The sequence below is a fragment of the Molothrus ater genome, chromosome 2, assembly GCF_012460135.2.
Source record: "Molothrus ater isolate BHLD 08-10-18 breed brown headed cowbird chromosome 2, BPBGC_Mater_1.1, whole genome shotgun sequence".
NCBI classification, from domain to species: domain Eukaryota; kingdom Metazoa; phylum Chordata; class Aves; order Passeriformes; family Icteridae; genus Molothrus; species Molothrus ater.
The window spans coordinates 39,052,724-39,076,876 of NC_050479.2; the positions used below are offsets into that span (position 1 = coordinate 39,052,724).

The window sequence follows — 24,153 nt, forward strand, 5'->3', positions numbered from 1 at the left end:
TTTTAATGTGTCAATATCCTCTATTTGTTCCCAAGGGAAAGTTTTATGAAGCAGTTTATTGATCGCCAGCAGCAAGATACGAGCTGTTTGCTGCGAAGACTTCCTTCAGCATCTTCTTCCTCATGTGACCACTCTAAAAGATCAGCCATTGAAGAAAACAGATATATTGATCAAAAGGTAAATCAAGAGTATAGGGTAGTATATATCTTGCCTAGAGTATTATGAGAAAAGGAATCAAATTATTCAGTTTGTCAAACTACATAAAAAGTGAATTAAAGCTAGGATGATTGAATGTAGGCTAAAAGGTTATGTTTAATTCAGCCTAAAACCGACATCATAGCAGATCCTATTCTGGTTTAAATTTTCCCGTCTCCTTTGAATTCAAAATTCAAGATTTGATACATTAGTTGTTTAATGCATGCATCATCTGAAGAAATTTTTTGAAACAGTTCTGCTGCTAATCACTGAGAAGCTAGTGGAAAATTAAAGTTTCTGAATATCACAGTGGATTTTTGAATGCCTTGAATACTACTGCAACCTTGAAAACACACTTCACTGATGGAAGTGTGAAGGAAGGAATAAAGCCTAAATGGACATCATTTACTTTAACAAGCAGAGCAGAAAAATTGGATAAGTTATTAATATCTCTGTGTAATCACTGAAGTTGAGTAAAAATTTAAAATTATTCTAATTATTTAGAGGCCATTACTCTATCTGTAAGCCTGGAAGTCACTAGAAAACTGACCCTGAACAGATATATTTGATACCCATTATGCTAAAAGCTGCTAATCTCCCATGGATGGTTAGATTTGAAAAAATACTAGCACTGCTTGGAATGATGACCATGATGATGATGATGATGCCAGCAGCATAAGTACCTGTATCTGACTTCTGACACCTTATAAAACTAAAGGGGTGAGAAAAAATATTCATGTGCATCATGGAAGATAAGTGGTTTCCCAGATTTCTAGTGGCATCTACAGAGATATCAGTCCTTGACCACTTATAATATTGCATAATTTAGTGACATTTTTATAGACAAAAGAAAAGTACTTTCAGTATTATTATGTTTCAGTATTGTTCACTGTTGAATCCTCTTTGAATATTAACATCCGTGTTTTTTAAATACATTTTAAGTTACACAATCACAGACAAGAAAATAGAGCCTATGCATTACTGTTCTATAGTATAACTGGCTTTCCTAGTGTGTGTTTGTAGCCATAACCCAGGGCAGCATTCATACAGGCAGAGTTGCAGAGCTAAGAGGCAGAATTGGGAAAGGACAGTCGGGGAAAACATTACTCCTCTGATAATGAATTAAAATAGACAATTTGTAAACTAGTGTTAATTGCCATCTCTAGTTCTGTGCAAGAGCCTGTTCTTGTGGCTGGTGTATTCTATGGCATCAGTAAACCAAAGCTGAGCATCATGACCTGGGAGGGAGGACTGTGGCAAAATGTGGCATATCAGGCCAAGAAGGCTGTAGGAAGTAGTCAAGCCTACATGGACATCATCTGCTTTAACAAGCACAGCAGGAAAACTGGATAAGTTATTAAATGGTAAACCTAGGGGCTAGCAGAACTGTGCCAAACATCACTAATAATGGATCTCAAACACTATGCCAGGGTAATCAGAGTACATTTCTACCATGTAATGAAGAGATGAACAAAGACCTTAAAGTTGTCTCAGCCACACAGGTAAGTCCAGAGTATGCAATGCAGAGCTGTGCAGTGGCTCAGTAGATCTGTTTACATGAATATATTTTAGATATATTAAATTCCATCTTAATTCCTTTTGCTTGCTGTTTAAAAAAGTGAATTGTTACTGTGTTTGAAGACAGATGAATACATGGCACAGTTTATTCAATGATATCTTGCAGTATGAAAACAGAATGCTGCATTCTTTTCAAATTTTCGCTTCCCTTCAAAAGCAAATATGCATTATCTGACTTTAATTTTTGAATTTAAATAAGCATTTGCAAATTGGTTTTGCACTATTCAAGCTGCTTTAGGCACATACTTTAGTATCCCCATACCTCAAGGGTAGGAACAACGATGAGTAGTATTTCTGATAAATGCAGCTAAAAACAAGATATTTTACACATTCCTATTAAGAGGAGATAGCACTAAGAAGGATTTTTGAAAGTAATTATTCTAGCTTTCTATAGTTACAGTTGCCAAGACAACCTAATTTTTGTATGATCAAATCTTCTTAAAAATATCCTTAAAACAAACTTGGAATGACTGGTTGTGCTTCAGTATTAACCTTACATTTATACTTTACTTTTCTTGTAAAAAAAGAAACATCACAAAACATTTTACTGATCTCAGTGCCTGGCAGGATGCCTTCCCACTGCTCCTGTGAGCAGTGGGATGGCTTCAGAAACTTTTCACATGCTTTTGCATTGTAGTTGATGAGGAAAAAGTGGAATTAAAAAGGTAGAATCAAAAGGTGAGATCCTGCTGGCAGATCTGACTCTGTCCTTCCTTTGTGGTAGCTGAACTGTGGCTCGTCCCTCCAGTTATTCCTGGACTTAAGTCAGTATCTCTGTGTTCCACACCTGTTTAATTGATAGGAATCCCTTACATTCCCCTATTTTCCCCTTATTTCCGCTTCAGCAATATTCTTTTTTTTTCTTTCTATAAAAATCTGCCACTATATGGAATTGTGTTTAGAATCAATCTGCCCATAATTTGTGCTGATCAATAAAGCAGATTTTATATATGTTCTGTTATAGAATGAATTTAGTTAGTGTTTTCAGTATTATAATTATTATAATTACCCACTTCCTTTAAAAGTTAAGGTGTAAAGGGGGAGTAGATTTTCAGTGCCTTCCTCTTTTTTTTTTTTTCAAGGAATTCTACCTTCTCAAAAGAACTGGAAAAATTATTTTTGGTGTAAATCACTGTAACTATGACTACAATCCATTTGATATGATTTTCATCTATGCCAAATCAAAATAACATCTTTGGGAAATAGATTTCTTTGCTATACTCCTTTTTTTGTTGTCAAGTCTGTGGGTTCCATGGTGTTTTCTCTTCCAAATTTTTAAACTGCTGTGAAAGTTATAAACTAACCAAGCACTATTATAAGAAATCACTTTTAGATACCTAAATGCCCTTTACATTTTGTACATCCCCTAAGAATTCTCTGTCAGTATGTGGAGTCTGAGTAGGTGTGTGGATACAGATTGTACCATGTTCTTCCTTCTGTATCCAGTGCCAGCAACACCTGGGCTCTCACACAAACAGATGCTTGATAGGCAGCTTAGCACTGTGCTTTGTTTGAGTTGTTTATTATTATCTGTAACATTTGGTGTGTAAAACTGGGATTCTCTGGGCTTCTCTGAACTTAACACTGCTGGAAATGCAGGATGGTCATTTTTTGCTCTCCACTTGAGGTCCTGCAGAGCAAATTTACTAAACCTCAGTGATCTTGCCACACACCTACCCTCCTGTGTGCTGATCGAGTCTGTCCTGATGTCGTCTGCAGGCCATGAGTTGAAGAACCCATGGTCGAATTAGAGAAACCAGGATTGTTCAGATCGGTCAGCATTCCCCCAGTGGTAGTAGAAAGCACTGTGAAGGTATTTTCTGGTAAAAGAAGGAAGAATTCTTGGAAAAAGTACAAGATTAAAAGAGGGATTTAGGGCATTAAATGTACATTGTAGGTGAGGGAAAAGGGGAGTATTAGGGACAGAGAGGAAAGTGTTCTTTTATACTTCTACACTTGTATGAATATTATTCACAGTATGCTGGGAATTTCCTTAGATAACCAATATTTCAGTAAATTCTTGGCCAGAAGCACTGGATGAAGTATGGAAACATAATTTTAGTGTGAGTGGGTGCATGAGAAGATAGGAAGTTGGCAGAAAATAAGGACATCTCAGTGGCTTTCACATAGCCTGAAGTATAGTTGCAGCAAGTTTCAGGAGGACAAAGAATTAAATTAACGTGAGATTTACAACAAATCAGGTGTCCAGTGGAATACATCTGAGTTGGCTGTAGAGCATTGGCTTTGCCTTCTTAACTTCAAGACTGGAATCAGAGGGGCACAGAAACCCTTCAAAGTGCTTTCCTAAGAGACATTCAAGTTTTACCAAACCTTGCAGAAAATTATTGTGAGATGGACACTTCTAAACTGGTTAATTATCCTTGGCCCAACAACACAGCACATGGCTGTTAGATTAAAGTTCAAGACTGACAGACTCATGAGATGAACTTTGAAAATGCTTATGGTTCAAAATGTACAGATAGTACTGATAACCCATGTGCATGTCCACAACAAAGTGGCAAAGCAGGAGTGAATTGCAAAAGAAAGTATGAGAGCATTTAATATATCCATGTATTTTATACTTCGGACTTGGAGCATCTCCCACTTAATTGAAGGAATATAATCAAGTTAGCTCCCTTATTTCACCACTTATAAGATTAATTGGATAGTAGCAATGTATTTTCTATTTTCTCTCCCTTCTATCATCCTGTTTCTTTGCTGACTCCTTTCACATGTATGAGTTCTGGTTTTAGTTCTGCAAGCAAAGCAGTTAGTAGCCATTCCTTTGTCTGGTGGGAGCCAGGTGCAGCACTAAGGTCTAGCTCCTGGGAAAGCTTGGTCTCCCACACCATGTGGCTCTCCCACTGATTCCCTGCTTGCAGCAGAATGTACCTTTGTGAAGGGAGGTTGTGGTCAGGAAGTGAAAGCTGATCTCAGAGGTAGCCAGAGCCATGACCATGGAGGACTGTGAATATTCAGCAGCAGACCTCGTGCTGAAATCTGTGTTTAACATATTTTGTTAATATCATAGATACTGCTTTTTGAACTGCTGAGACATGCCACCTAATCTTGATGTTTTTGTTTAATCTGGATATATGTTCTGTGATGGGTTTTTTTCCTGACCTATGCTCAGCTTCTTTAACTATTCTGTTTCTTGAGGAAAAAAAAACAAACCAATCTTCTGAGAGTATTCCAAAAGGATTTTTCTTCGCAGAAAGTATTTGTAATTGTAAAAGTTGAAATAGCCTTTCAGGTTTTCTAAGGCATATATTTTAGTATAAAAGACCAGATGTCCCAAGATACCTTCCAGAAAACCATCAGGGTTGAAGACATGCTCATAAGTGCTATCTGTACTTTTTTCCTTAAAACTAAGGATAGAATATCTATTCATAAATTACAATGTTCAGAATTTCTGTTTCTTACTGTAATAAACTTATGTCCCAAGTTAATCAACCTCTCTGAACTTTATTTTGGGCATTCAGTTGTGCAAAGCACAACTGAAAAAGATACAGTAGTGTTGTGTTCCTTTTTATTATTTTCTGTAAGTAATTTGAAAGAATAATTTTATGACATTAATTTTGAATATAGCAGAAACTAGTAAAGTGTAATTGCACATGTATTCCAAATGGAAAAGATTATTTGTTTTTAAATACTACTAAATATTACATTTTTTCTGAAGCAATCATTGCGGAATTTAGTGCATATCAACAAAAATAATTCAAACTTTTTCTTCATTTTCCTAATTTTTCTGAATTTAATTCTGTCCTACAATTTTGGTTTCCATATACCACTTGTTAATTAAACAGAGCCAAGTGCTTCAAGTCTTACCTATTTATGACATTCATAGGATAATGCCAAAATCTGTCTTGTTATGGCATTCAGAAAAGTCATTAAAACAATGTACCTGCCGGAATGACAATGGCTTATGAGTCCAACATTTTCTTGCTCATTACAGTCGTGATTTTCAAAGATGATTTTTGTGCCATGTCTGTTCTCATCAGTTCTTTCTAATGAAGTTAATATACATAAATACAGTGATGTATTTTAGGTTTACTGAAAATCAGCTGACCTCTTTGTTTCCTTTGCTTTTTAAAGATTTTGTGGTTTTCATATAACATGGATAGATAAAAATGTCCCTGTGTCTAAATAACCAATTTATAGATTTCTTTCTCATTAGGGATTTTATTAAATACACTTTTGAGCTGGTAATGTTTTACCTCTCTAGCCATGTTTGCCTTCAGAGTGGAGAACACACAACGGCAATAGTAGCAAGACTCTTCTGTTGTGGTCTGTCTCTGACTTCTGATGATTTTAAATTGCTTTGTCACTCTTGCCTCTGCATAGTATGTTCAAAAGTCTGCCTGAAAGAATTCCAGTTTTCAATTGCATTTTGAGAGAAAAGAGGCCAGGGACTGGATACTTTGCCATTTTCAAAAAGAGCCATAATTCAGGACTTCCTTCTGGCATTTGCTTTCTACTTCATCAATATTTCAAGTGTTTGATACAAAGGCTGTGGAGATGTATTAAAATACAATGATAAGATCATACTTCTCTTTTTTCTTTAATCAAAAAAAATACATGAAAAAGTTTTAGTGCAATTGTACTTTAACAAAGAGCACACATTAGTTTGGTGTGGAGGAAAGAGACAATGAGGGACTGAGTTACAGGAAAGCCCTTCTGTTTGAACCTTCTTCATTACTTTTTCCTGTTTCTACCAAAGAATCCAGATCTCCATCTCCAGGCCCTTCAGTCTCCTCCATCCACTCACAGGACTCATTCACAAGAACTGATTAACAATAGTAATGATCACTTCTTTCTAGTGAAGGCAAGTGCATGTGCTTGTACAACCAGAAGCAATAGTTTTCCTTACCTCTCCCTTGAAACTCCCTGTCCATATCTTCCATTCCAAGTCCAGCCCAGCCTGACAATCCCTTCTTCCCTAGAGTTTCAAGATCCCCAGCTCAGAGTGTGGAGAGGAGACTTCTCCTCCAGCACTGTACACCCAGCCAAATGTATAAAAACCCCACATCAGCTTGGCCTGGAGTTCTTAGTTCCACCTGCTGTTGGCTGCCATGAGTAATCTCCCTGTGCTCTTCATCAGCTTTTCACAGGGCATCCCTGACTCCTGCACTGAGTAGATAGAAAACAAAAGTAAGCAAATTTGTCCCAGGCTGCACTTGCCACTATGATCAGAGGGATGAATTGCCTCTCCTATGAGAACAAGCTGAAAGAAGGTATTTCAGCCTGGAGAAAGAAACTTCTGGGGAAACCTTATAGCAGCCTTTCAGTAGTTGAAGGGGGCTTATAGTATGGGGAAGGACTTTTTTTACAAGGGGCTATAGCAATAGGACAAGGGGTAATGGTTTAAAACTAAATGAGGGTAGAGTCAGGCTAGATAGAAGGAATTTTTTTTTTTTATGGTGACAGTGGTAAAATGTGGAGGGATAGAATTTAGGAAATAAAGATAGTGCAGAAGGTAGTCTCACACCTGAGGAGTTGCAGCTGTACTAATCGCCAAATATTAGGAACAGGCCTACCCTTAATAGGCCACACCTGTGTCCAATAAGGAGACGAGCGCTACAAAAGAGTGGGTTAGCTGGTTGAGAGGAGAGTGCAGCGAGATGGAGTTTGTTTTCTGTACTGTGAAGAAGAAGGAGTCAATGCTGCAAGGAGCTGCCCATGAGAAATCACCTAGAAGGTATGGGAGATTTACAATATGATGACAATAGTAAAACAGTGAAACAAGTTGCCCAGCAAGATGGTGAGTTCCCCATTCCTGAAAACATTTTCTTTCAGATTGGATCAGGCTCTAAGCAACCTGATCTAGTTGAAGATGTTCCTGCACGTTGCAGAGGGATTGGACTAGATGGTCTTTCAAGGTCCCTTTCAACCCAAACCATTCTATATTTTTATGAAAAATCTACCCATTAAACCTATGAAAGTTTAAAACTCAGGTATACCAAAGGGGAAAAAAACCAACCATGTTACTATAAGGCATAAAAGAGAGGGATCCTTCTCCTTCCCTGGAACTGCTCCTCCATGTGTGGAGGATGGACTATCTCCCCTTTAGGTTTTTGGAGATTTTATGAGTGCTAATATTAGCCTTGTCCATTTTCAGACCTAATTAAAAAAGTTCTTGGTTATGAAGAGATGTGTAGATTTTCCAGACCAGTAGCCAGCTAATTAGAAGAACTTTACCTTCCTTAAGAGAGAGGCAGCAATCAAGGGCTACAGAATGAATCAAGCCTGTTTTGGGTCAATGACTCCCAGGAGTTAAGGAGATTATACCCACTTCTCATTCTAGACATCTGATCCAAAAGGGACAGCCTTTGAGTTCTTGGGGCACTTATATAATGCTAGATCACTTTCTTGACTGTGTAGTGAGCCTGTTTCTTACATTGGACAACCTCACAAAGGGCCAGATTTTCAAAGTCCAAATGAAAATACTTAGCTCTACTTTGAGGGAGGGAAATGGAATAGTGATCTCTCTCTCTCTTGTAATTTCAGCCTTTATGCAAAGGTTTCAAGAGAGCTTAAGAAGTTCCCTGCTACCTATAGTTGCTTAACTTGCTTAAAATTTTGTGAACGATTTGTTAGGTATCTACCAAAAACTTGCAGTCTGGTCTTCTGTCACTCTTCATATGACTTTTGTTGCACTCATTTTGGAAGAGTCCAATCTCTTCAAACCAAAGATATGGTAGAATGTTGTTGAACAAATATTTGCATTTGAGAGGCTACACAGCAAATTCCTGTGGGCTAGGAATATCCTACGTTTTATGGAACGCTCGAGCTTTGAACAAATTCTCCCCAAATATTTCCTTGCTCTTTCATGAAAATTATTCTGATACATTGCTTATTGTACTGACTTTTTGTATTTTCCCCAGAAGCTTTAAATAACAATGTTTAAATAACGATATAGTACCTAATAATCTGTTCATTCTGCAAGTCTATATTGGCATACAACAAATTCCGAACTAAAACAGAAGCTTTGGGTGATTTTTTTTTTTCCCTTCCTTGGAATTTCTGGCATGGCACAGCAGACTATTCCCCTATGGTCCTGCAGTTGCCTGTAAGAGCATTATTAACAGCACTAGGCCAAAACTCCTTATTTTCATATAAAACCTAAGAAATTACATTATGAAAATGCACTGCATGAACTGGTTTTATTCTACTGTCAAGCAAACATTTCAGATATTCATATCTCATGATTTATTTACGACCTTGTCTTTATGACTTTGTATTCCTGAACAGCCACCAACACTTGTCTCTTCTGCCAGCTTTGAAGCAGTCTGATACAAAAATCATACACTACATCACCACAGATTTTACCTCTTGATAGAATACAATTGTTTATCAAATTCAAGTTGAAAATAATTGCTTTATTTAGCATTTGCTGAGATCTGGGCACTACAAACATGTTTCTAGAGAAACACGTCAAACCTTAGTAAACCAAAATGTACAGCATTTCTCAAAACGTAAAACCATTCAGTTATGTCTTAGCTGGTGTAAATTGGCATACGTCCCCTGAAGTCAGCAGTGCTGTGCCAGTACATCTAGTATGTAGAACTGGTCCACAGTCACTTCCTGACACTTCACAAGGTATTTTCTTGTGGTGCTTTGCTTTTGATCTTATGCCAAGGATTTTCTTCTTCCAGGGTAGAAAGCCTAGATTTTTGAAAGGTGCTACTAAATAAACATTGTTATTGAAAGTGTCTGCAGTACCTTTTCAAAGCAGCGGGTGGCACTTGCAGAGCAACAATGTTCTGTGATTTAGCTTATTTTACAACGGTGGCTTTGTTCTTGTCGACAAATGGGATTTCATGGGATGTAGCATTTAGACCAAGTTCACTCTAACTGAACTGAATTATTTTGTCTGTCTGAAGTCTGTCCTGCCGACAGCAGCAAAGAATGTCAACACTTGTGGAAGAGAAGCACTACCTGCAGATTCCATAATTCTGTGGTCATGTCTGTGTAAATAAGCTCAAAGAAATGTAAGAACGAAGACACAAGCTTTATCATGGTTTAGCAGCAGCACATTATATCCATCTAAAACATTTGCATTCAGGAAATACTCGTGGGAATTTGCTGACCTGCCACAGCAAATCCTTTTTGTGAGAGTTATTTTAGGTGTGTTGCTGAAAGCGTATTTTAGAGTGATCAGATGCTGTTAGGTGATTTCAAGACAGTGTCATATGCTAAAAAAAATGTTCTTTAGCAGAAAGCTATATGGCACTGTGGTTCCTGCATGAAGTGTTCTTATTGGTGGTAGAGAGAAGTAAATAAATAAATAAATAAAGGCTAATAAAGATACACTGAGGGTGTCCTCACAGTGCAGCACAATCTGTAATAAAAAAACCCAGCAGGCTAGACATATACACCCTAAAATAACCTCAGTAGAGTGTACTCTACTTATTTAATTTCCCATTGTCTGATTGAGTAATGTCTTTTGTATGTTAACACTATTTATAATTTCCTCTGCAACATTCCAGAACTCGGCAGGTATCACAAGTTTTAATTGCCAGCCTCATTGTACACCAGCATGAGGCATCTAGACATTATTAAACAAAATACTGATCATCACCCCCATTTTCTGTTTGTATAGTCCCACTACATTTGCCTGGTGTGCTATGCATATTTGGAAAATTAAATGGGAAGTAGTTTAGTTAATTTATCTAATATAGAAATAAGGGTGCATATTTTAAAAATCTATAGTAATGTTTGATTTTCTTCAGCATGTGTATTGACATATGTGTGTTGCTATTTGACTGCCTACTGACTCCTTTGAACATGAAAAATAGATCAATTGTGCTTATCCAAAAGTACTTTCTTGTATTCCTTCTTCTGGATATTTTTAACTCAAGATAAATTCACCAGTGTTCTACTGAAGGAATGGCTCCTGGTTCTGTCAGAAAGAGAAAGAAGGACCATTGTCTTCAAAAGTCATAATCCTTGGAAGTGCCTAGGTTGTTTTGTGAATTCCATTTTGGACCACTGAGACCTCTAGCACCAAACTCTCTAGGATCTTGTATATGCCTATGTATTCCTAGATTAAAGAATGGATACCTGTCTCCAATCTAAATTCCGTCACAGTCCATACACAGACCGGATTGTAAGAAAACCTTCGAAACTTCACCTCAGCTTCAGTCCATTGGGTGTGCTTAGGCCAAAATCAGTGCCCAGTGATGTCCTGTCTCAGCTGCAAGTTCCGCAGCTACTCTTGAAAAAAAAGTGAAGGAAAAGTAAATTTTGCACTCTGCACAAATAATGTGATGCAACACCCTGTTCTCATCTCTTTCTCCATACCTGTGACTTCTTAGGCATGGAGGGGAAGCCATATGAGGAGCAGTTCAGGTCACTTGATCTCTTCTGCCTGGAGGAGAGGAGAGTGAGAGGAAACCTCATCACAGTCTACAACTTCCTCATGAGGGGAAGAGGAGGGACAAGCACTGATTTCTTCTCTGTGGTGACCAGTGACAGGACCAGAAGGAAGAGCCTTAAGTTGTATCAGGAGAGGTTTGGGTTGGATATTAGAAAAAGGTTCTTCCCCCAGAGGGAGGTTGGGCACTGTAACAGGCTCCCCAGGGAAGTGGCCGCAGCACCAGCCTGACAGAGTCCAAGAAGTGTTAGGACAGTGCTCTCAGGCACATGGTGTGACTCCTCAGGTGTCCTGTGCAGGGGCAGGAGTTGGACTTTGTGATCCTTTGAGTTCATTTCAACTCAGCATATTACACAATTCTGTAATTCTATTGCTCTAGCATCACTAAATAAAATTCATGAACAGCTTTGAAAATGTGAACAGAGCCCAGTTCTCTCCCATCTCAGTGGCTCCAGACATACACTCCTTCCTACAGCTTCCCTTCACCTCTCTGGCTGATGTACCTCTGGCTGTGTGACAGCCAAATATCGTAGTACAGCACTGCTTTTGCACATCCCCAGCAGACAACTATGGTGTTCATTGAAGGTATCAAGCACAGGGGGTCAAACCATTTCCAGCTGGGGTGGCATAGGGAATTAGCAGTGGTTTTATGCAAAACATACACCATTGTCTGCTTTGTTAGTCTTGCTGCCAACAGCGAGGGCTCAGCAGTCCCTGATAAGTATCCCTTGTCCTAGACCTGCCAGTTTTTCTTTAGATGCTCTTCTTCTTGCTGACACTAGGTAGCTTAATATTTGGCTTGTGGAAGCACTAAATGAATGCTCAACATCCTTGTGGAGTCTTTAGAAATACATAGACTCCTCATTCCTGCTTTCCCAGGACATGTTCTCTTGTTGACAACCTGGGTGAATTTCCTTGTTTGGGCCACAACCTTTAAGGCCAAGGTGTTCTGTGACTTAATTTAAACACTGGAAAGAAGTGGTTTATGACAGATAAGGAGCTGTAGAAAATTTCAGGAAACATATGTATGACTCAGATTTTTTTACTGAAACCAAATGGGTAAAAACTAGAAAATGAGTAGGAAATTAATGATTCCTATGTTTGAAATCTTTTCAATTCCTAAGATGCTAACAGGAATTGTTACTGGAAATAAATGAACGTAACACATTACTAGGTCACACTTTTTTTTTTCTCTGATGTTTCATGTAGTTGCAATTATTCTAAAGCAGCTGTTCAGAACAGGAAAAGGAACTGAGACAAAACTTCTGGTTTTCCACCCTCATTATTCCCATAAGTTTGAGCCCTAGTAAAGTACAATGCTGATACACTAAACCTGTGTCAAGATACTGCAAATGAGTTAAAACCTACACAAATGTGTTTCAATATATGACATATTTATACCTACAGAATATTTATTATCATGGTATATTACTTCCCTGTCTGACTATCCAGGAGCCCCTTTGGCACTCACTCTTGCATCACCTGAGCTGGTGCCCAGCTAAACACCCCACACTCACACAGTCACACCAGGTTTCCTCACCAGCTCGACCTCAGCTTTCCCAAAGCAGAGTGCCAGACATCCAGATCCTTAAAATTATTTAATCTTGGTGCAACAACTGGATAACAAAATAGCAGCTTGAGCTGGGTTCCTCGAAGGAGAGACCCCCAAGCAAAGGCACCCAGGACATTTATACCCTCACAGTCTAAGCAAGCAAAAGTCTGGGGTCATCAGCTCCTGCCATGTCTTTGAGTACCACAGGTCCCTGTGGCCTTTGTTAGGCAAAGGGTCATCAGTTCATGGCCTCTTGCCTTGGGCTCAGGCTCCTGCACCTCCAGAGCTTAACCTGCAGCTGCACACCCAGCTGCCTGCACTAGATGTATTCCTCAACAGGTATATCTCATACTAGGAATTTCAGTTTATTTTTATGTTTACCATATCCAAGCAATGGAATTTTTTCTTGTTTATATTCAAATATTCAACAAGTTTATTACTCTTTCTTTAATCTTAACTGAAATTTCAATACCTTATTTTCCAAACTATATTCTGAAGTGTTGCATACCTCATTTCCATTTTCAAGCTGCCGGTCATTTAAGGAACCCAGAGATTCTCAAAATGGGGCAGTTTTCAAATCATCTGTGTTATTACTTCTGCAGGTTGTACAGAAAAGAGCTAGGACATGAGAAAGGTTAAAGGAGCCACACTTGTATAGGCAAGGGGTAGGAAAGGGATTGTAGCTTGCTATAACAGTTGTGTTTTAAAAAGCAAAATCCATTTTATTAAGTACAGCCAGTATAATTAACAAGTTTTTAAGGGATTTTCTAGCCTTCTGTTTATCTACAAAGTAAGATCTTACTGGACTCAGAGTCAATATGAGTCTTCAGAGAAGTTCTGCCAAAATTATTTGTCGAATGACTCTGGATTTAGCTAGTTTTAGAAAATTTAAAGAACACGTAAAGAAATGTGCTTAAAGATTCCATTTCAGATTGATCAAAACCAGGACACAGACTGCTAACTTTCCAAAGCTTTCTGAAATATTTTCCTCAAGATAATGATCTCCAAACAGTTGACAGATTTAAGTCTTACAATGTGCCAGAGGCTTTCTGTTCATCACAGGTGCAATTCCTGAGCTAATTTTTTCAGCTGCGGTTTGCTCCTTGATGTGCCATGTTTGTTAATCACTTGCTTGTCTTTTTCCACGTATCTCAGTCCTTTCATTTCATGCTCAGGACTCCTGTTCACAAGAAGATTCCTGAAACTGTTCATGACCAGAGGCAAGCATAAGCATATTTTGCCTAACACATTTTTAGTTTGCATCTCTGAGAAAAAAAAAAGGCATTGAAATGATACGTCTGAGCTTTGCTTGCTTCTTCTTTTGTACAATCAAGGCATCTCCAGAGTATGATCAAGCCTAGTTAAAATCCAAAGTGGAAAAGGAATAGCAAAACAGTGTGATTTGGCCAATTGAAGAAGAAATGTGTAATAAAGCAAATTTGTGCTAGCCAGCAAAACTATCTACTTCTTTCTACACAGAACTACCTAATGATTGGGATTGGAAGGCCAAAAGATGTACATAAGTATTTTGATTGTTTTCCACCATCCTTTTTATGCAGTCAGCATCATAATATTTAATTGCTCTGTGACATGCACAAGATATATTTTAAGACAATTAAAAAGTATGCTGTCTTTTTCTTAATTTTATAGCTCCGTAAATCTGTTTTCAGCATCAGAGCAAGAAACCTTCTGGAAAAAGAGACAGCAATCAATAAAATTCTAAGGTAAGAGTCAGATGTGATTTGATACTGTTTTGACGGTCATCTGATTTTGCACAACCCTGTTTATTACTAATGTTACTGCATGTATAATATTCATAATAATGTATTGCTTTGTAGTACATCTGTTGCTTTCTTTAGCAAAGATAAATTGTTCTTTGGCTATTTTATATGCTTGAACAGCAAAAAGAGATTGTACTTCTTCAATATATATTTCAATTGTATCATGCAGTAAGATCATATTTCAGCTCTTTTCACTTCTTCCTTCTCAATGAACCATGTCTGTTCCTAAGGGGTGTTATTTTAGAAGTCTAGTCCAGTTCTTGCAAATATCTGTGCATAAATGTTTGCAGGGATTGTGCAGTAAAAAACATAGACTACAGCTAAGTACCAAATGGACAGTGAAGAAGATTTCAGAACCATGACTTTTGTAGAAAGGTTTTCTGAATGCTGTAATAATGATCACTCCTTTTGATCTTCCATATCAAGTAAGTAGTCAGCACTGTAAGTGAATAATGCAAGCCTAAGTCTCCAGGACCCATTTCTGAAGTTATCATTTAGGTAACTCAGTGCTGCATTGTTTCATGCCACTGTTGGTTTTACATTGGAATGACTATTCTCAACGTAAGGTGCATTAATAATGGAAAGAATTTATAGGTCACAATTTTTATATTTATGTTTGCATTTTGTCAGTGAGAGGTGCCAGGTAAATACACAGTATTAACAGGAGTACTGATCTAAAAAGTACAGATTAAGTAAGGCAATGCTTTATGAGGAGCAGTGAACTAGGGGTTTTGTGTGATTTCTGAATTATGAATTTTCTTGAATACCATTTGAGGGGTTTTGCAGCTCTGGTCCTTTTTAATGCTCTATAAGAATACAGCACAGAGAGAACTGTAGAAATTAACATGAAACCTTTTCTGTGTTTAAACCGATGTAATGACAACATAAACAATTACTAATTCAAATGAACATTCATTGTAAAAATATTATTGATAAATGTAACTGCTATACTGTAAGTATTCAATCTTAACAAAATTTAGTGCAGTATTTGTAAGCATTTCTTTCACTTGTGTGCCTTGATTTTACAGAAATTACTGTTACAGATAGATTAAGCAAAATACTTCTAACAATACATGTTTAGGCATCCTGACAGTATTTCAGTAAAACATTTGTAATGAAATTCTGTATTATATGAGAACTGTGAAATGTTATTGACACTTCCAGGGTTCCACAAATGTCAGTGTGTTTGGTGTGTTTCATACGCTACACTGCAGAGGAAAAACATAGACAAAGGAAAAGAACTCTACTTTTACATATTCTTTTTTTTTCTTAATCCCTGATATCATTGAAACTCCATTCTTTCTTAGATAGGAGAAAAAAATTAAATTCTGGAAATTGATATTCAGAATTTTCCCATCTGCACAGAACTTCCTCCTTTTCAGGAGAAGTCTGAAATAGTGGGAGGAGAATCTGAGAAAACCATTGTTTGGACTTCACTAAGTTCTCAGGGATACAAGGACAGAACCAGAAAGCAGTCCTGCCAGTTTCAATCCTGCTGAATTCCACTTGGTCCTTCAGATCATGGCTTCTGCCAGTCTTGTATGTAAAAGGACTTCTTATCAATTCACCTGGATTCCTCTGAAGTTTCAGAGGCAGAAGAATGAAATTTTCATTTACTAATTTACTATTTTATTTTCAATTATCTGTTTACTCTGATAATTTAATCTACCTTTAATGAGTTTTCCAATCTATCTCCTGGATCATCAGCAATAAACTTTGAGGAACACAGAGAAAAGGAGAGAACTTCTGTCAAGTAAGAAAAACATGGATCATGTGTCCTCTAATGCTTTCTTGGGCTGCTTGTAAATCACTTACAAAGAGTCTTACAGAGTCTTCTCTCTACCGAGAAAAAGAACAAATACTCTTTATTGTTCCTTGCTATTGACTGAAAATTGTTAAATAAGTTCTGATCTAATGACACTTGTAATGCATCTGTTCCAGCATATGAAGATTGTGTTCATGGCATATCTGGTGTGCAAGCTGACAGAGATTGCCAGTGATGGGCTGACTGGTCCTGAGCACTGCCAGTGTTTCCCTGTTAATGACAGTGACAGCACTGTTGATGCAAGGGAATTTTAAAAACAGGAAGAGAAGTGATAAGATTTGCAGCTGAAACTTAAGATTCAGTTTAAATAACACAGGAAAATTCAAACTCCCAACACATGAGAGATTCTAGGTCTTATTTTTGCTTTAGTTGTAAATGCTGTAAACTCCTTCATAAATTTAGATGACTCTCAGCTATTCAGAGTATCTGACAAAAAAAGAAATGGCATTTATGCCAAGAACAGTAAGAGATAACTCAGAATGTCCCTTCTGAAAAAATTGCTTCCAGCATAATCTTCATTTTTGTCTACCTGAATTAATAAGAATTTTTCCAAAGCAATACCTCTGTAAAGTAAAGCTGGCCATGGGCAACTTCAGCTTGATAAAATTGCTGTGCTTAAAGGGAATTTCAATTCTGTTCCAGCCTAAGTCCACCTCTGACCATCCCCCCTCCACACACTTTTTAAAGCTTGCCAAATTATTTTTAGTCAAATTGTGAATGTTTCAATATAACCAGCTGTATAGAAGGACCATGCATTACACATAGGTACTTTCATGTCTCTTTTGTGCATCCTTCTCTATCCAAACTTTATTCCTTTTCATATGCTGAACTGCAGCTAGACATCTTCCCCAAGATGATGAAGGACATCAATAGCCCTTGCACACCAAGAGAGATGGTTCATGGACTCAGTCCTAGGTGTCTCACCTGTTCATCTGCTGTTACATAATGCAGCAAAGCTGATGTCTTGGGTATCTTTGTTTTCCTGCAGCTTTCTTGCACACCTCGAGGGAGATGTCTCATTTCTGAGCATCCTTGTTTAGAAGCACCTTCACCTTGCCTCCTTGAGGTCCTTGTGCAATTAGGCATGGGATACAATTCAAGGACGTAGTAACTACTGTCCTGGTACTTTGACCCTGATCAGTGTTTTGCGTCACCATTACCAGTGGCAGAGCACAAGGGCCTTACCTCTTCACATAAATCCATTCTGAGGTGGAGACCTCAACCTTGAAAAATGAAATAAAGTACAAGTTAGTGACCTTTAGAACAACTTTTTTGAAACAAGATCCATTTTAATAGTGCCTCTGAATTGCAAACAGTTCCATTCCTTACTGAGAATTACAGTGCATTTCCCTCAGCAGCAATAACCACTTCTAGCATATTTACTTTCTCCTGCATATCTTCAGTGCTTCACACTTTTCTCTCATTCTGTTGCTGCAAGCACTGCTTTTTCTCTTAAAAGCAATTTTTGTGCCTGTGGTTCTCCTGACCCTCATTCCTTGTTCCATTGTTATCTAAGAATGGGGTCTAGTCCTTATTAGTCCCACTGGCTTTCTGAAGTAGAGAGAGTAGAGCAGGTCCAGTCAAACTGTTGTGTATAAATCAGTTTGTTCTCTCCAGTGCTGAGGATAAATTGTAAACAGCACAGAATGGTGGGGAAAATGAGCAAATTAAAAGTAATCTCACATAGTCTAAAATATAATCAAAGTGTCAGTAGTGCAAAACCTGATTTTGGTGTGCATTAAACCATGCTTCACAGAATCAGAGAATGGTTGAGATTGGAAGGGACCTCTGGAGGTCGTCTGGTCCAACCTTCCTGCTCAAGCAAGCCACCCAGAACAAATTGTCCAGAACCACATCCAGACACCTTTTGAATATCTCCAGGGAAGGAGACTCTACAACTTACATATAAAATATATATTGTGACAGTTTGGGAAACGTTGGGGTTTTTTTTCCAAATGGGCAGCTTTTCATTATAGCTGATGCTATTGTCAAACCGTAAACTGATGCTAGGGGTGTGCAATAGGATTTTCACTGTTCTAGACAAGATTTGTCTGATGTGTTTTCTGATCCTGAGGGAGTAACATAATTCATGCTTAAGTGGAACATTGCATTTCATAAACAACTAACTGAAAGAAGTGCGTTTATCTTTATTTTAATTAAGAATGCTGGGGGGTGGTGAGGGGCACATGGGGAAGGAAGAAAGGGGAGAAAGAATTACTTGAATTAAGGATCCTATTCTAGTTTGTGAATATGCTAGAAGATAATTCAGACTTTGTTCTTACAAGTATTTCTGCAAAACATAGTGATTTCTAGGAAAGCTATAAATTTTATCTGTAAATAAAATCTTCCTGAACACTAATGCAGATAATGATCAAAGATCTTTTCCAACCTAAATGATTCTATGATCCTAGAAGATATACCTTTGGTATCCTTTATTAGAAATTTGCCTTTGTTAAACAACTGACTTGTATTAGTTGGTTCTGACTCACAACAAATTTCTTGGCATATATTTTATGTTTTCTCTCTTAAGAGTATGATTTCTTTCTTCATAACTTTGAGGGCTTAACCCCATGCATTTCTCAGAACAAAGTTCTGAGGTAAGTTCCAGGTAAGTTCTGTTGATGATTTTTGGCACCCCATGCAACATCCAGACTTAGTCACCACCTTCCTAAATCTCTACAAGAGTACAACATCACTGGATTTCACTTGCCTGATGCAAAGACAAACAAAAAGGAATACTGGAATGCACATACCCATTGGAAAGAAGTTACTCTGTTTCATGGGGTTTATGCCAAAGGAACACCGTATTATGGATTACTGCAAAGCACAGTTGTGAGCCAAGTTTTTGGGCTATGGAATCTCCAACACTGCAGGTATGGAATTGATCCCATTTTGAGAGAGGTGGTAGACTGGATAGCCACTTGAGATTTCTTCTTTTGCATTGCTTTTATTGATTCTTCTACAGTCCAATAAAAAATTGCTATTATATAAACATCTGTGACAAGAGAAGCTAAAACAGCAGGGCAAGAATGATAATCACAATAAAAATTGCTAAGGAAAGAAAATCTCTTACTATAGCTCTACTGCCTGAGCGGTCACCAAAGAAAATAAGTGACTATTTGATTTTTTTCTTTAGAGACATAAGGAAGAAAACAAGAAAAAACTGACTTATCCAAATTGCATTAATAATCCATTTTATTTCACCAGCCAGATTCAGATTTCTTTAAAAAATAGTATATTTTTCCCACAAAGAGCAGTAGAGTACATGTGGTAAAAATGTACATTGTGCTTGCTATTCAAAAAGTGCCTTATTAAATTAAATTTATAAATGAAAGGAAGAAACACTACCATGCCTCTCAGGTGGATCCCCATAAATTGTCGTCTGTCACATTTAACCATCTATTCCAAGTTCTATGGAATTATAATGAGAGCATAGAATGATTTAGTAGGATAGAGAGTCCTAGAGAGTTAAAACAATGCTGAATGATGCTGATAACTGCACTGAAGTGCCCCACACTACTAAGGCTTAAGTACGAGCGTGTTTCAGAGAGAACGACAAAAGTGCATAGTAATATATGCAGTTGCTAAAATTACTACATAAATACTCACACATTAAAGTACAGAAAAAAAACCCCAAAGCAGTGTTATACTGGAATGCAATATGAGTGAATACTTGTTGCGGAATGGATGCCTAACTAAAAAATCCAAGCGTGAGCCACAGGCTTAACCCTCTTCAAGAGACTTCAGAATATTCATGAAAGGTATAGTATTTTGAATTCTTGATCAAAACCTCTAACATTTTACATTTGGTTAAAGAATGTTACTTGAACACTCTATTCACAACTTATTTTTCAGGAATTCCAAAGCATGAAATAGTTTGAAGGACGTCAAAAGTGTGGACCTTCTAATTGGTTGCAGGTAATACAAACTAGGTGATAGAAATTACATGGTATCCCAGTATTGTCTTGTTCTATGTGATCTTCACCTGGCTTTCTGGTTACCTAAGAAATTGCATTTTCTCTTCAGGATATTTTATTACAGTTGCACTTTTCAAGGCAAATTTGGAGCATGTGGATGGCAGCTGCTGAACTGTGTTCAGAATTCTGCAAGGTGAGTACAAAGTCCAGAAGCTTGAGATATTTCTTGTCTCTTCTCCTTTGTTTCATACCTTCTTTATTTCTCCACAAATGAAAATAAACCTATCTAATATTACAGAGAGGTGGTATAAGAAGATGAAAAGGGCAATTTTAGCTAAAAAGGGTAATTGTGCCTCTGTTGTTTGAAGGTCAAAAGATTCTGACCAGCTACAGTTACATGAAAATGTATCAAGGCAAGAAAAGTGGTTTTTTAAAACTCTGATTTTCAAACCACATAGGACTGAATTTTTCACATTGTGGCATGCTGATGGTGGCTGGTGTGGGATTCAGCTCCAAGTCTGCCTGTAAGCTAAGGGATGAACTCTACTATCTAGTGATGGAGATCTAATCAATAAAGGTAATGGAGCCCAGTGAGATCTTTACCTGGGTGCTTTGTCTTTAGATGCCCACTTTATGGTACTTTAATACCTTCCAACATCATTAATTAAATTAATTCACCAAGCATTCAATGAAGTTGTTCACATATGGACATACAGTAATGTGTGAGATGCCAGAGGATGTCCAAAACATCCTCTGGAAGATGGCAGGTAATACACCAATTTTTAGGGGTATTGTACCCTGCTGGAGCAGCAGCTGGAAGGAAAAAAAAAAAAAAATACTCCAAGGCATGGCAGGTGATTCTGGCCACCTCTGTGCAGCCAATTTGATTGGGCCCTACATCTCCATGGGCTATGAGTTGGCTCAAAGCCTGGACACATGGCTCACAGGCAGGCTCTGAGAGGAAGCGCGTATGTGTGTGTGTCTACAGTGAGAACACCACCCCTACTGCAGACTTTAAAACTGGCAACTCTGCAATTCTTAAAAATTCATGGCACCTGCCATATTTTTCAAAAGTCCCCAAAGATCTGCAACTCTCGGTGTCTAAGCAGCTGAAAAATACCCAGATTCTGAGTCAAAAGGATAACTAAGCATGGCTCTTACTAAGAGTTCATGCAAGGAAGATTAATTCCCAAGGCAGTAATTCCCATAAAGTGGAAAATTCCAGGAGAGAGGCTATCAAAAGTAGACAAGGACTTTGCAGCAGGTCTTCTTCTTGGGAAATACATAAATGTTTCTTTGAAATTACTTGATTAAAATTTCTGATCTCTGTGCTAAACAACAGAGCATTATTGCTCTGTATTCATTATTATCAGGTATTTCATTATTTCTCTGTTGACTTCACAAGAGCTGCAGGGCTTCCAGGAGTATTGAAAATGAGGCAATGGATGTAAAAGCTAAATATAGATTTAGGAATCTAACTTAGAGATCATAAACAATACTAAGTCTTTCTGCAGGTGTTAGTTTTTATGCATGCCCATTCTGCCATAGTGTGTCCATAGTATATGGCTACGTCTATTTCACAGTATTATTAACAATTAAATAAGCCATCTTGTTCATTACTCAGGTAAAGAATTTATTGCTAGAGCATTAAAAGCTGTCTTTTATTATGAATACTAAGTGTTTATGTAACTTGGAATTCAATTTGCTACTTACAAGAGCATGAAAAGTTGATGTACAAGTTATGTTTTTATGTCAAGAAAATAATTTTTAGCAATTAGAAGCAGAGCATAATAATTTATATCTACAGGGGAAAAAAGAGATAAGTTAGCCTCTTCGTCACACCAAGAGAAGAGAACTCAAACCCCAGAATTTTCATTGTCTCTGCTGGGAAAAACTGGATTGTCATTTTAATGGAGTGAGATCGAATGTATTTTTGGGAAATAATTCTTTTTTTTTTCCTTTTATTCAGTCAAAAATTGCAAAGGTGTTCAAGTATCTCAGTTGTTTTCTGACAGTGTTATGTGGCATCATCCTCCACAATGTAATGCTTTAAATCCTTTGGTATTAAAATGTTCATGATTTGTCTAAGATGAGCTATGTTTTATAAGACATGCAGTAATTTTCTTATATGTCATAATGCTTTAGTTCAGTGTAGTGTAACCTGATGCTTTCTATAGCAAGTGTCGCACAATGTATTTTTCTAGGATGCTAATCTGATTGGCAGTGGTGACACTGACAAGCATTCTAAGCTTCTCATTTTTGTTCCAGATATCAGTTGGGATTCCTACGTGTATCATTTATGTGTTTAAATCCAAAAGGAGAAAAAGTGGAGAAGAGTGAAAAACAAAGCCACGGTGGGGAAAGAATATGCCATGGACACCTTTTGCCATCAAGAATGATCATCCCATGCTGTCAAGGCATTTATCTAAGCCTTACAGACTGGCAGATAGAGTGGTTACACAAAGGGTGTATCGTTTTTTATCTTTTCAGAAAAAAAATGAGGATTCAGTTCAATAAAAAGTATGGAATATTACCAGCTGGGTCTTGTGTTTCTCTAAATGATCTCATAACACAAAATGAGCAATAAGGAGTGCATACTGTAAACTTTAAATTGAACCATTCTGGAAAGTTAAAACATGTTTCAAGTGTTGAAATTCTATTTCTCAGCCATCAGAGGGATCTGTCTGAGCTCTTTTAGTGGAAACCTCTCTTTTTCATAAGCAAATCAATTTCACTGTAGCCATCAAGATAAATGCTCTGTTTAGCTGTGGCACACTTACTGGCCAACAAATACTAATTTCTACCAAAATGTGTAAAATGTGTTTGCCAAAATTAACTATGAGGAAACAAGTGAGAAAACCCACACAACAAAATGCTGCAAGTTGACTGCATTCCCAGAGAGCAGACATTTCATATTACAGAATATCAGCAATATGCAGCTTTTTATTTCATACTGGATATGGTACCAGTTATTTTGAACACTCCAAGTTATGTTCTAGGTCCTAAATGTGTATGTATAGCCCTAAAAGGGACTAAAATTTCTGTTGTACTTTTCTATTCCTTTCTTTATTGCTGAGAAACTGGTTTTACTGATGGTTAGTGCATTGCTTGATGCCTTTCACTCTTAGTGAAGTCTTGAGAGACCAAATATTTTGCAGCAAATTGAAAAAAAGTCATAGATGTTATGACTTTTGTATGCAACACAACCAGTTGTGTTGCAGAGTGGGAGTCCATTGCTTGGGAAATATTTTCATGGAAAGTCCATTGCTCTTGTACGGATATTGTCTATTGTTCTTGAAGTACTTGCTCCCCACTGATTTCCAAAAAGCCAAGCTTTTTGGCATTTCCACAAAGCCAAGCTGATTTCTCTGAATGTGCTACCTCTGAAATCATAATTTATACTGAAAACTCTGCGTCATCATCTTTACATTTCTTCATAGGGCCTGCACCAGACAACGCATGCTGAGCGGATCATTTGAGGGGCAGCCAGCAAAGGAAAGGTCAATACTTAGTGTCCAGCATCATATACGACAAGAACGCAGGTAATAATGGACAAAAAGGATGGGTTTAAAATATTCTTAAAATAAAGGTGGCAAAGGGAATTAAATTTGAACAATCCCTAACATGTGAAGAGCCAAAACCTACTTGTAAAAAGAACTGAATTCTACATTCTTTATTGTAACCATAATGAAATTCATTGTACTGTATAAATGGAAAAAATGCCTTTTTATTTCAAATGTCATTTCCTTTACCAACTACAAAGCTATCAATTTAAAGATCAGAAGGACAGAAATTGGCTTATGTTAGACCAGATTGTAGACAATTGAAAAGCATATAAGCTTCTGATGTTAGCAAGAGAAAAATGATAAGAATTCAAGATACTGGGTGGCTGAAGAGAAGTGCTTTATAATGGTCATCTTATAAAGGTC

General features: G+C 37.4%; 1 protein-coding gene and 1 long non-coding RNA gene across 2 annotated transcripts in view; both read left to right on the plus strand.

The window, feature by feature from the left end:
- The window catches only part of NALCN (sodium leak channel, non-selective), a 226,998-nt gene that overhangs the window by 169,222 nt on the left and 33,623 nt on the right, over positions 1-24,153 (plus strand). The window contains exons 17-19 of the mRNA XM_036406770.2: positions 36-177; positions 14,352-14,425; positions 23,665-23,766. Coding sequence (XP_036262663.1) covers positions 36-177; positions 14,352-14,425; positions 23,665-23,766 — 318 coding nt within the window. The remainder of the gene's footprint in view (positions 1-35; positions 178-14,351; positions 14,426-23,664; positions 23,767-24,153) is intronic.
- On the plus strand, positions 18,600-22,757 carry LOC118701848 (uncharacterized). The gene is made up of 3 exons (XR_004982596.1): positions 18,600-20,225; positions 20,334-20,417; positions 22,493-22,757. It is a non-coding gene; the product is annotated as an uncharacterized LOC118701848 (long non-coding RNA).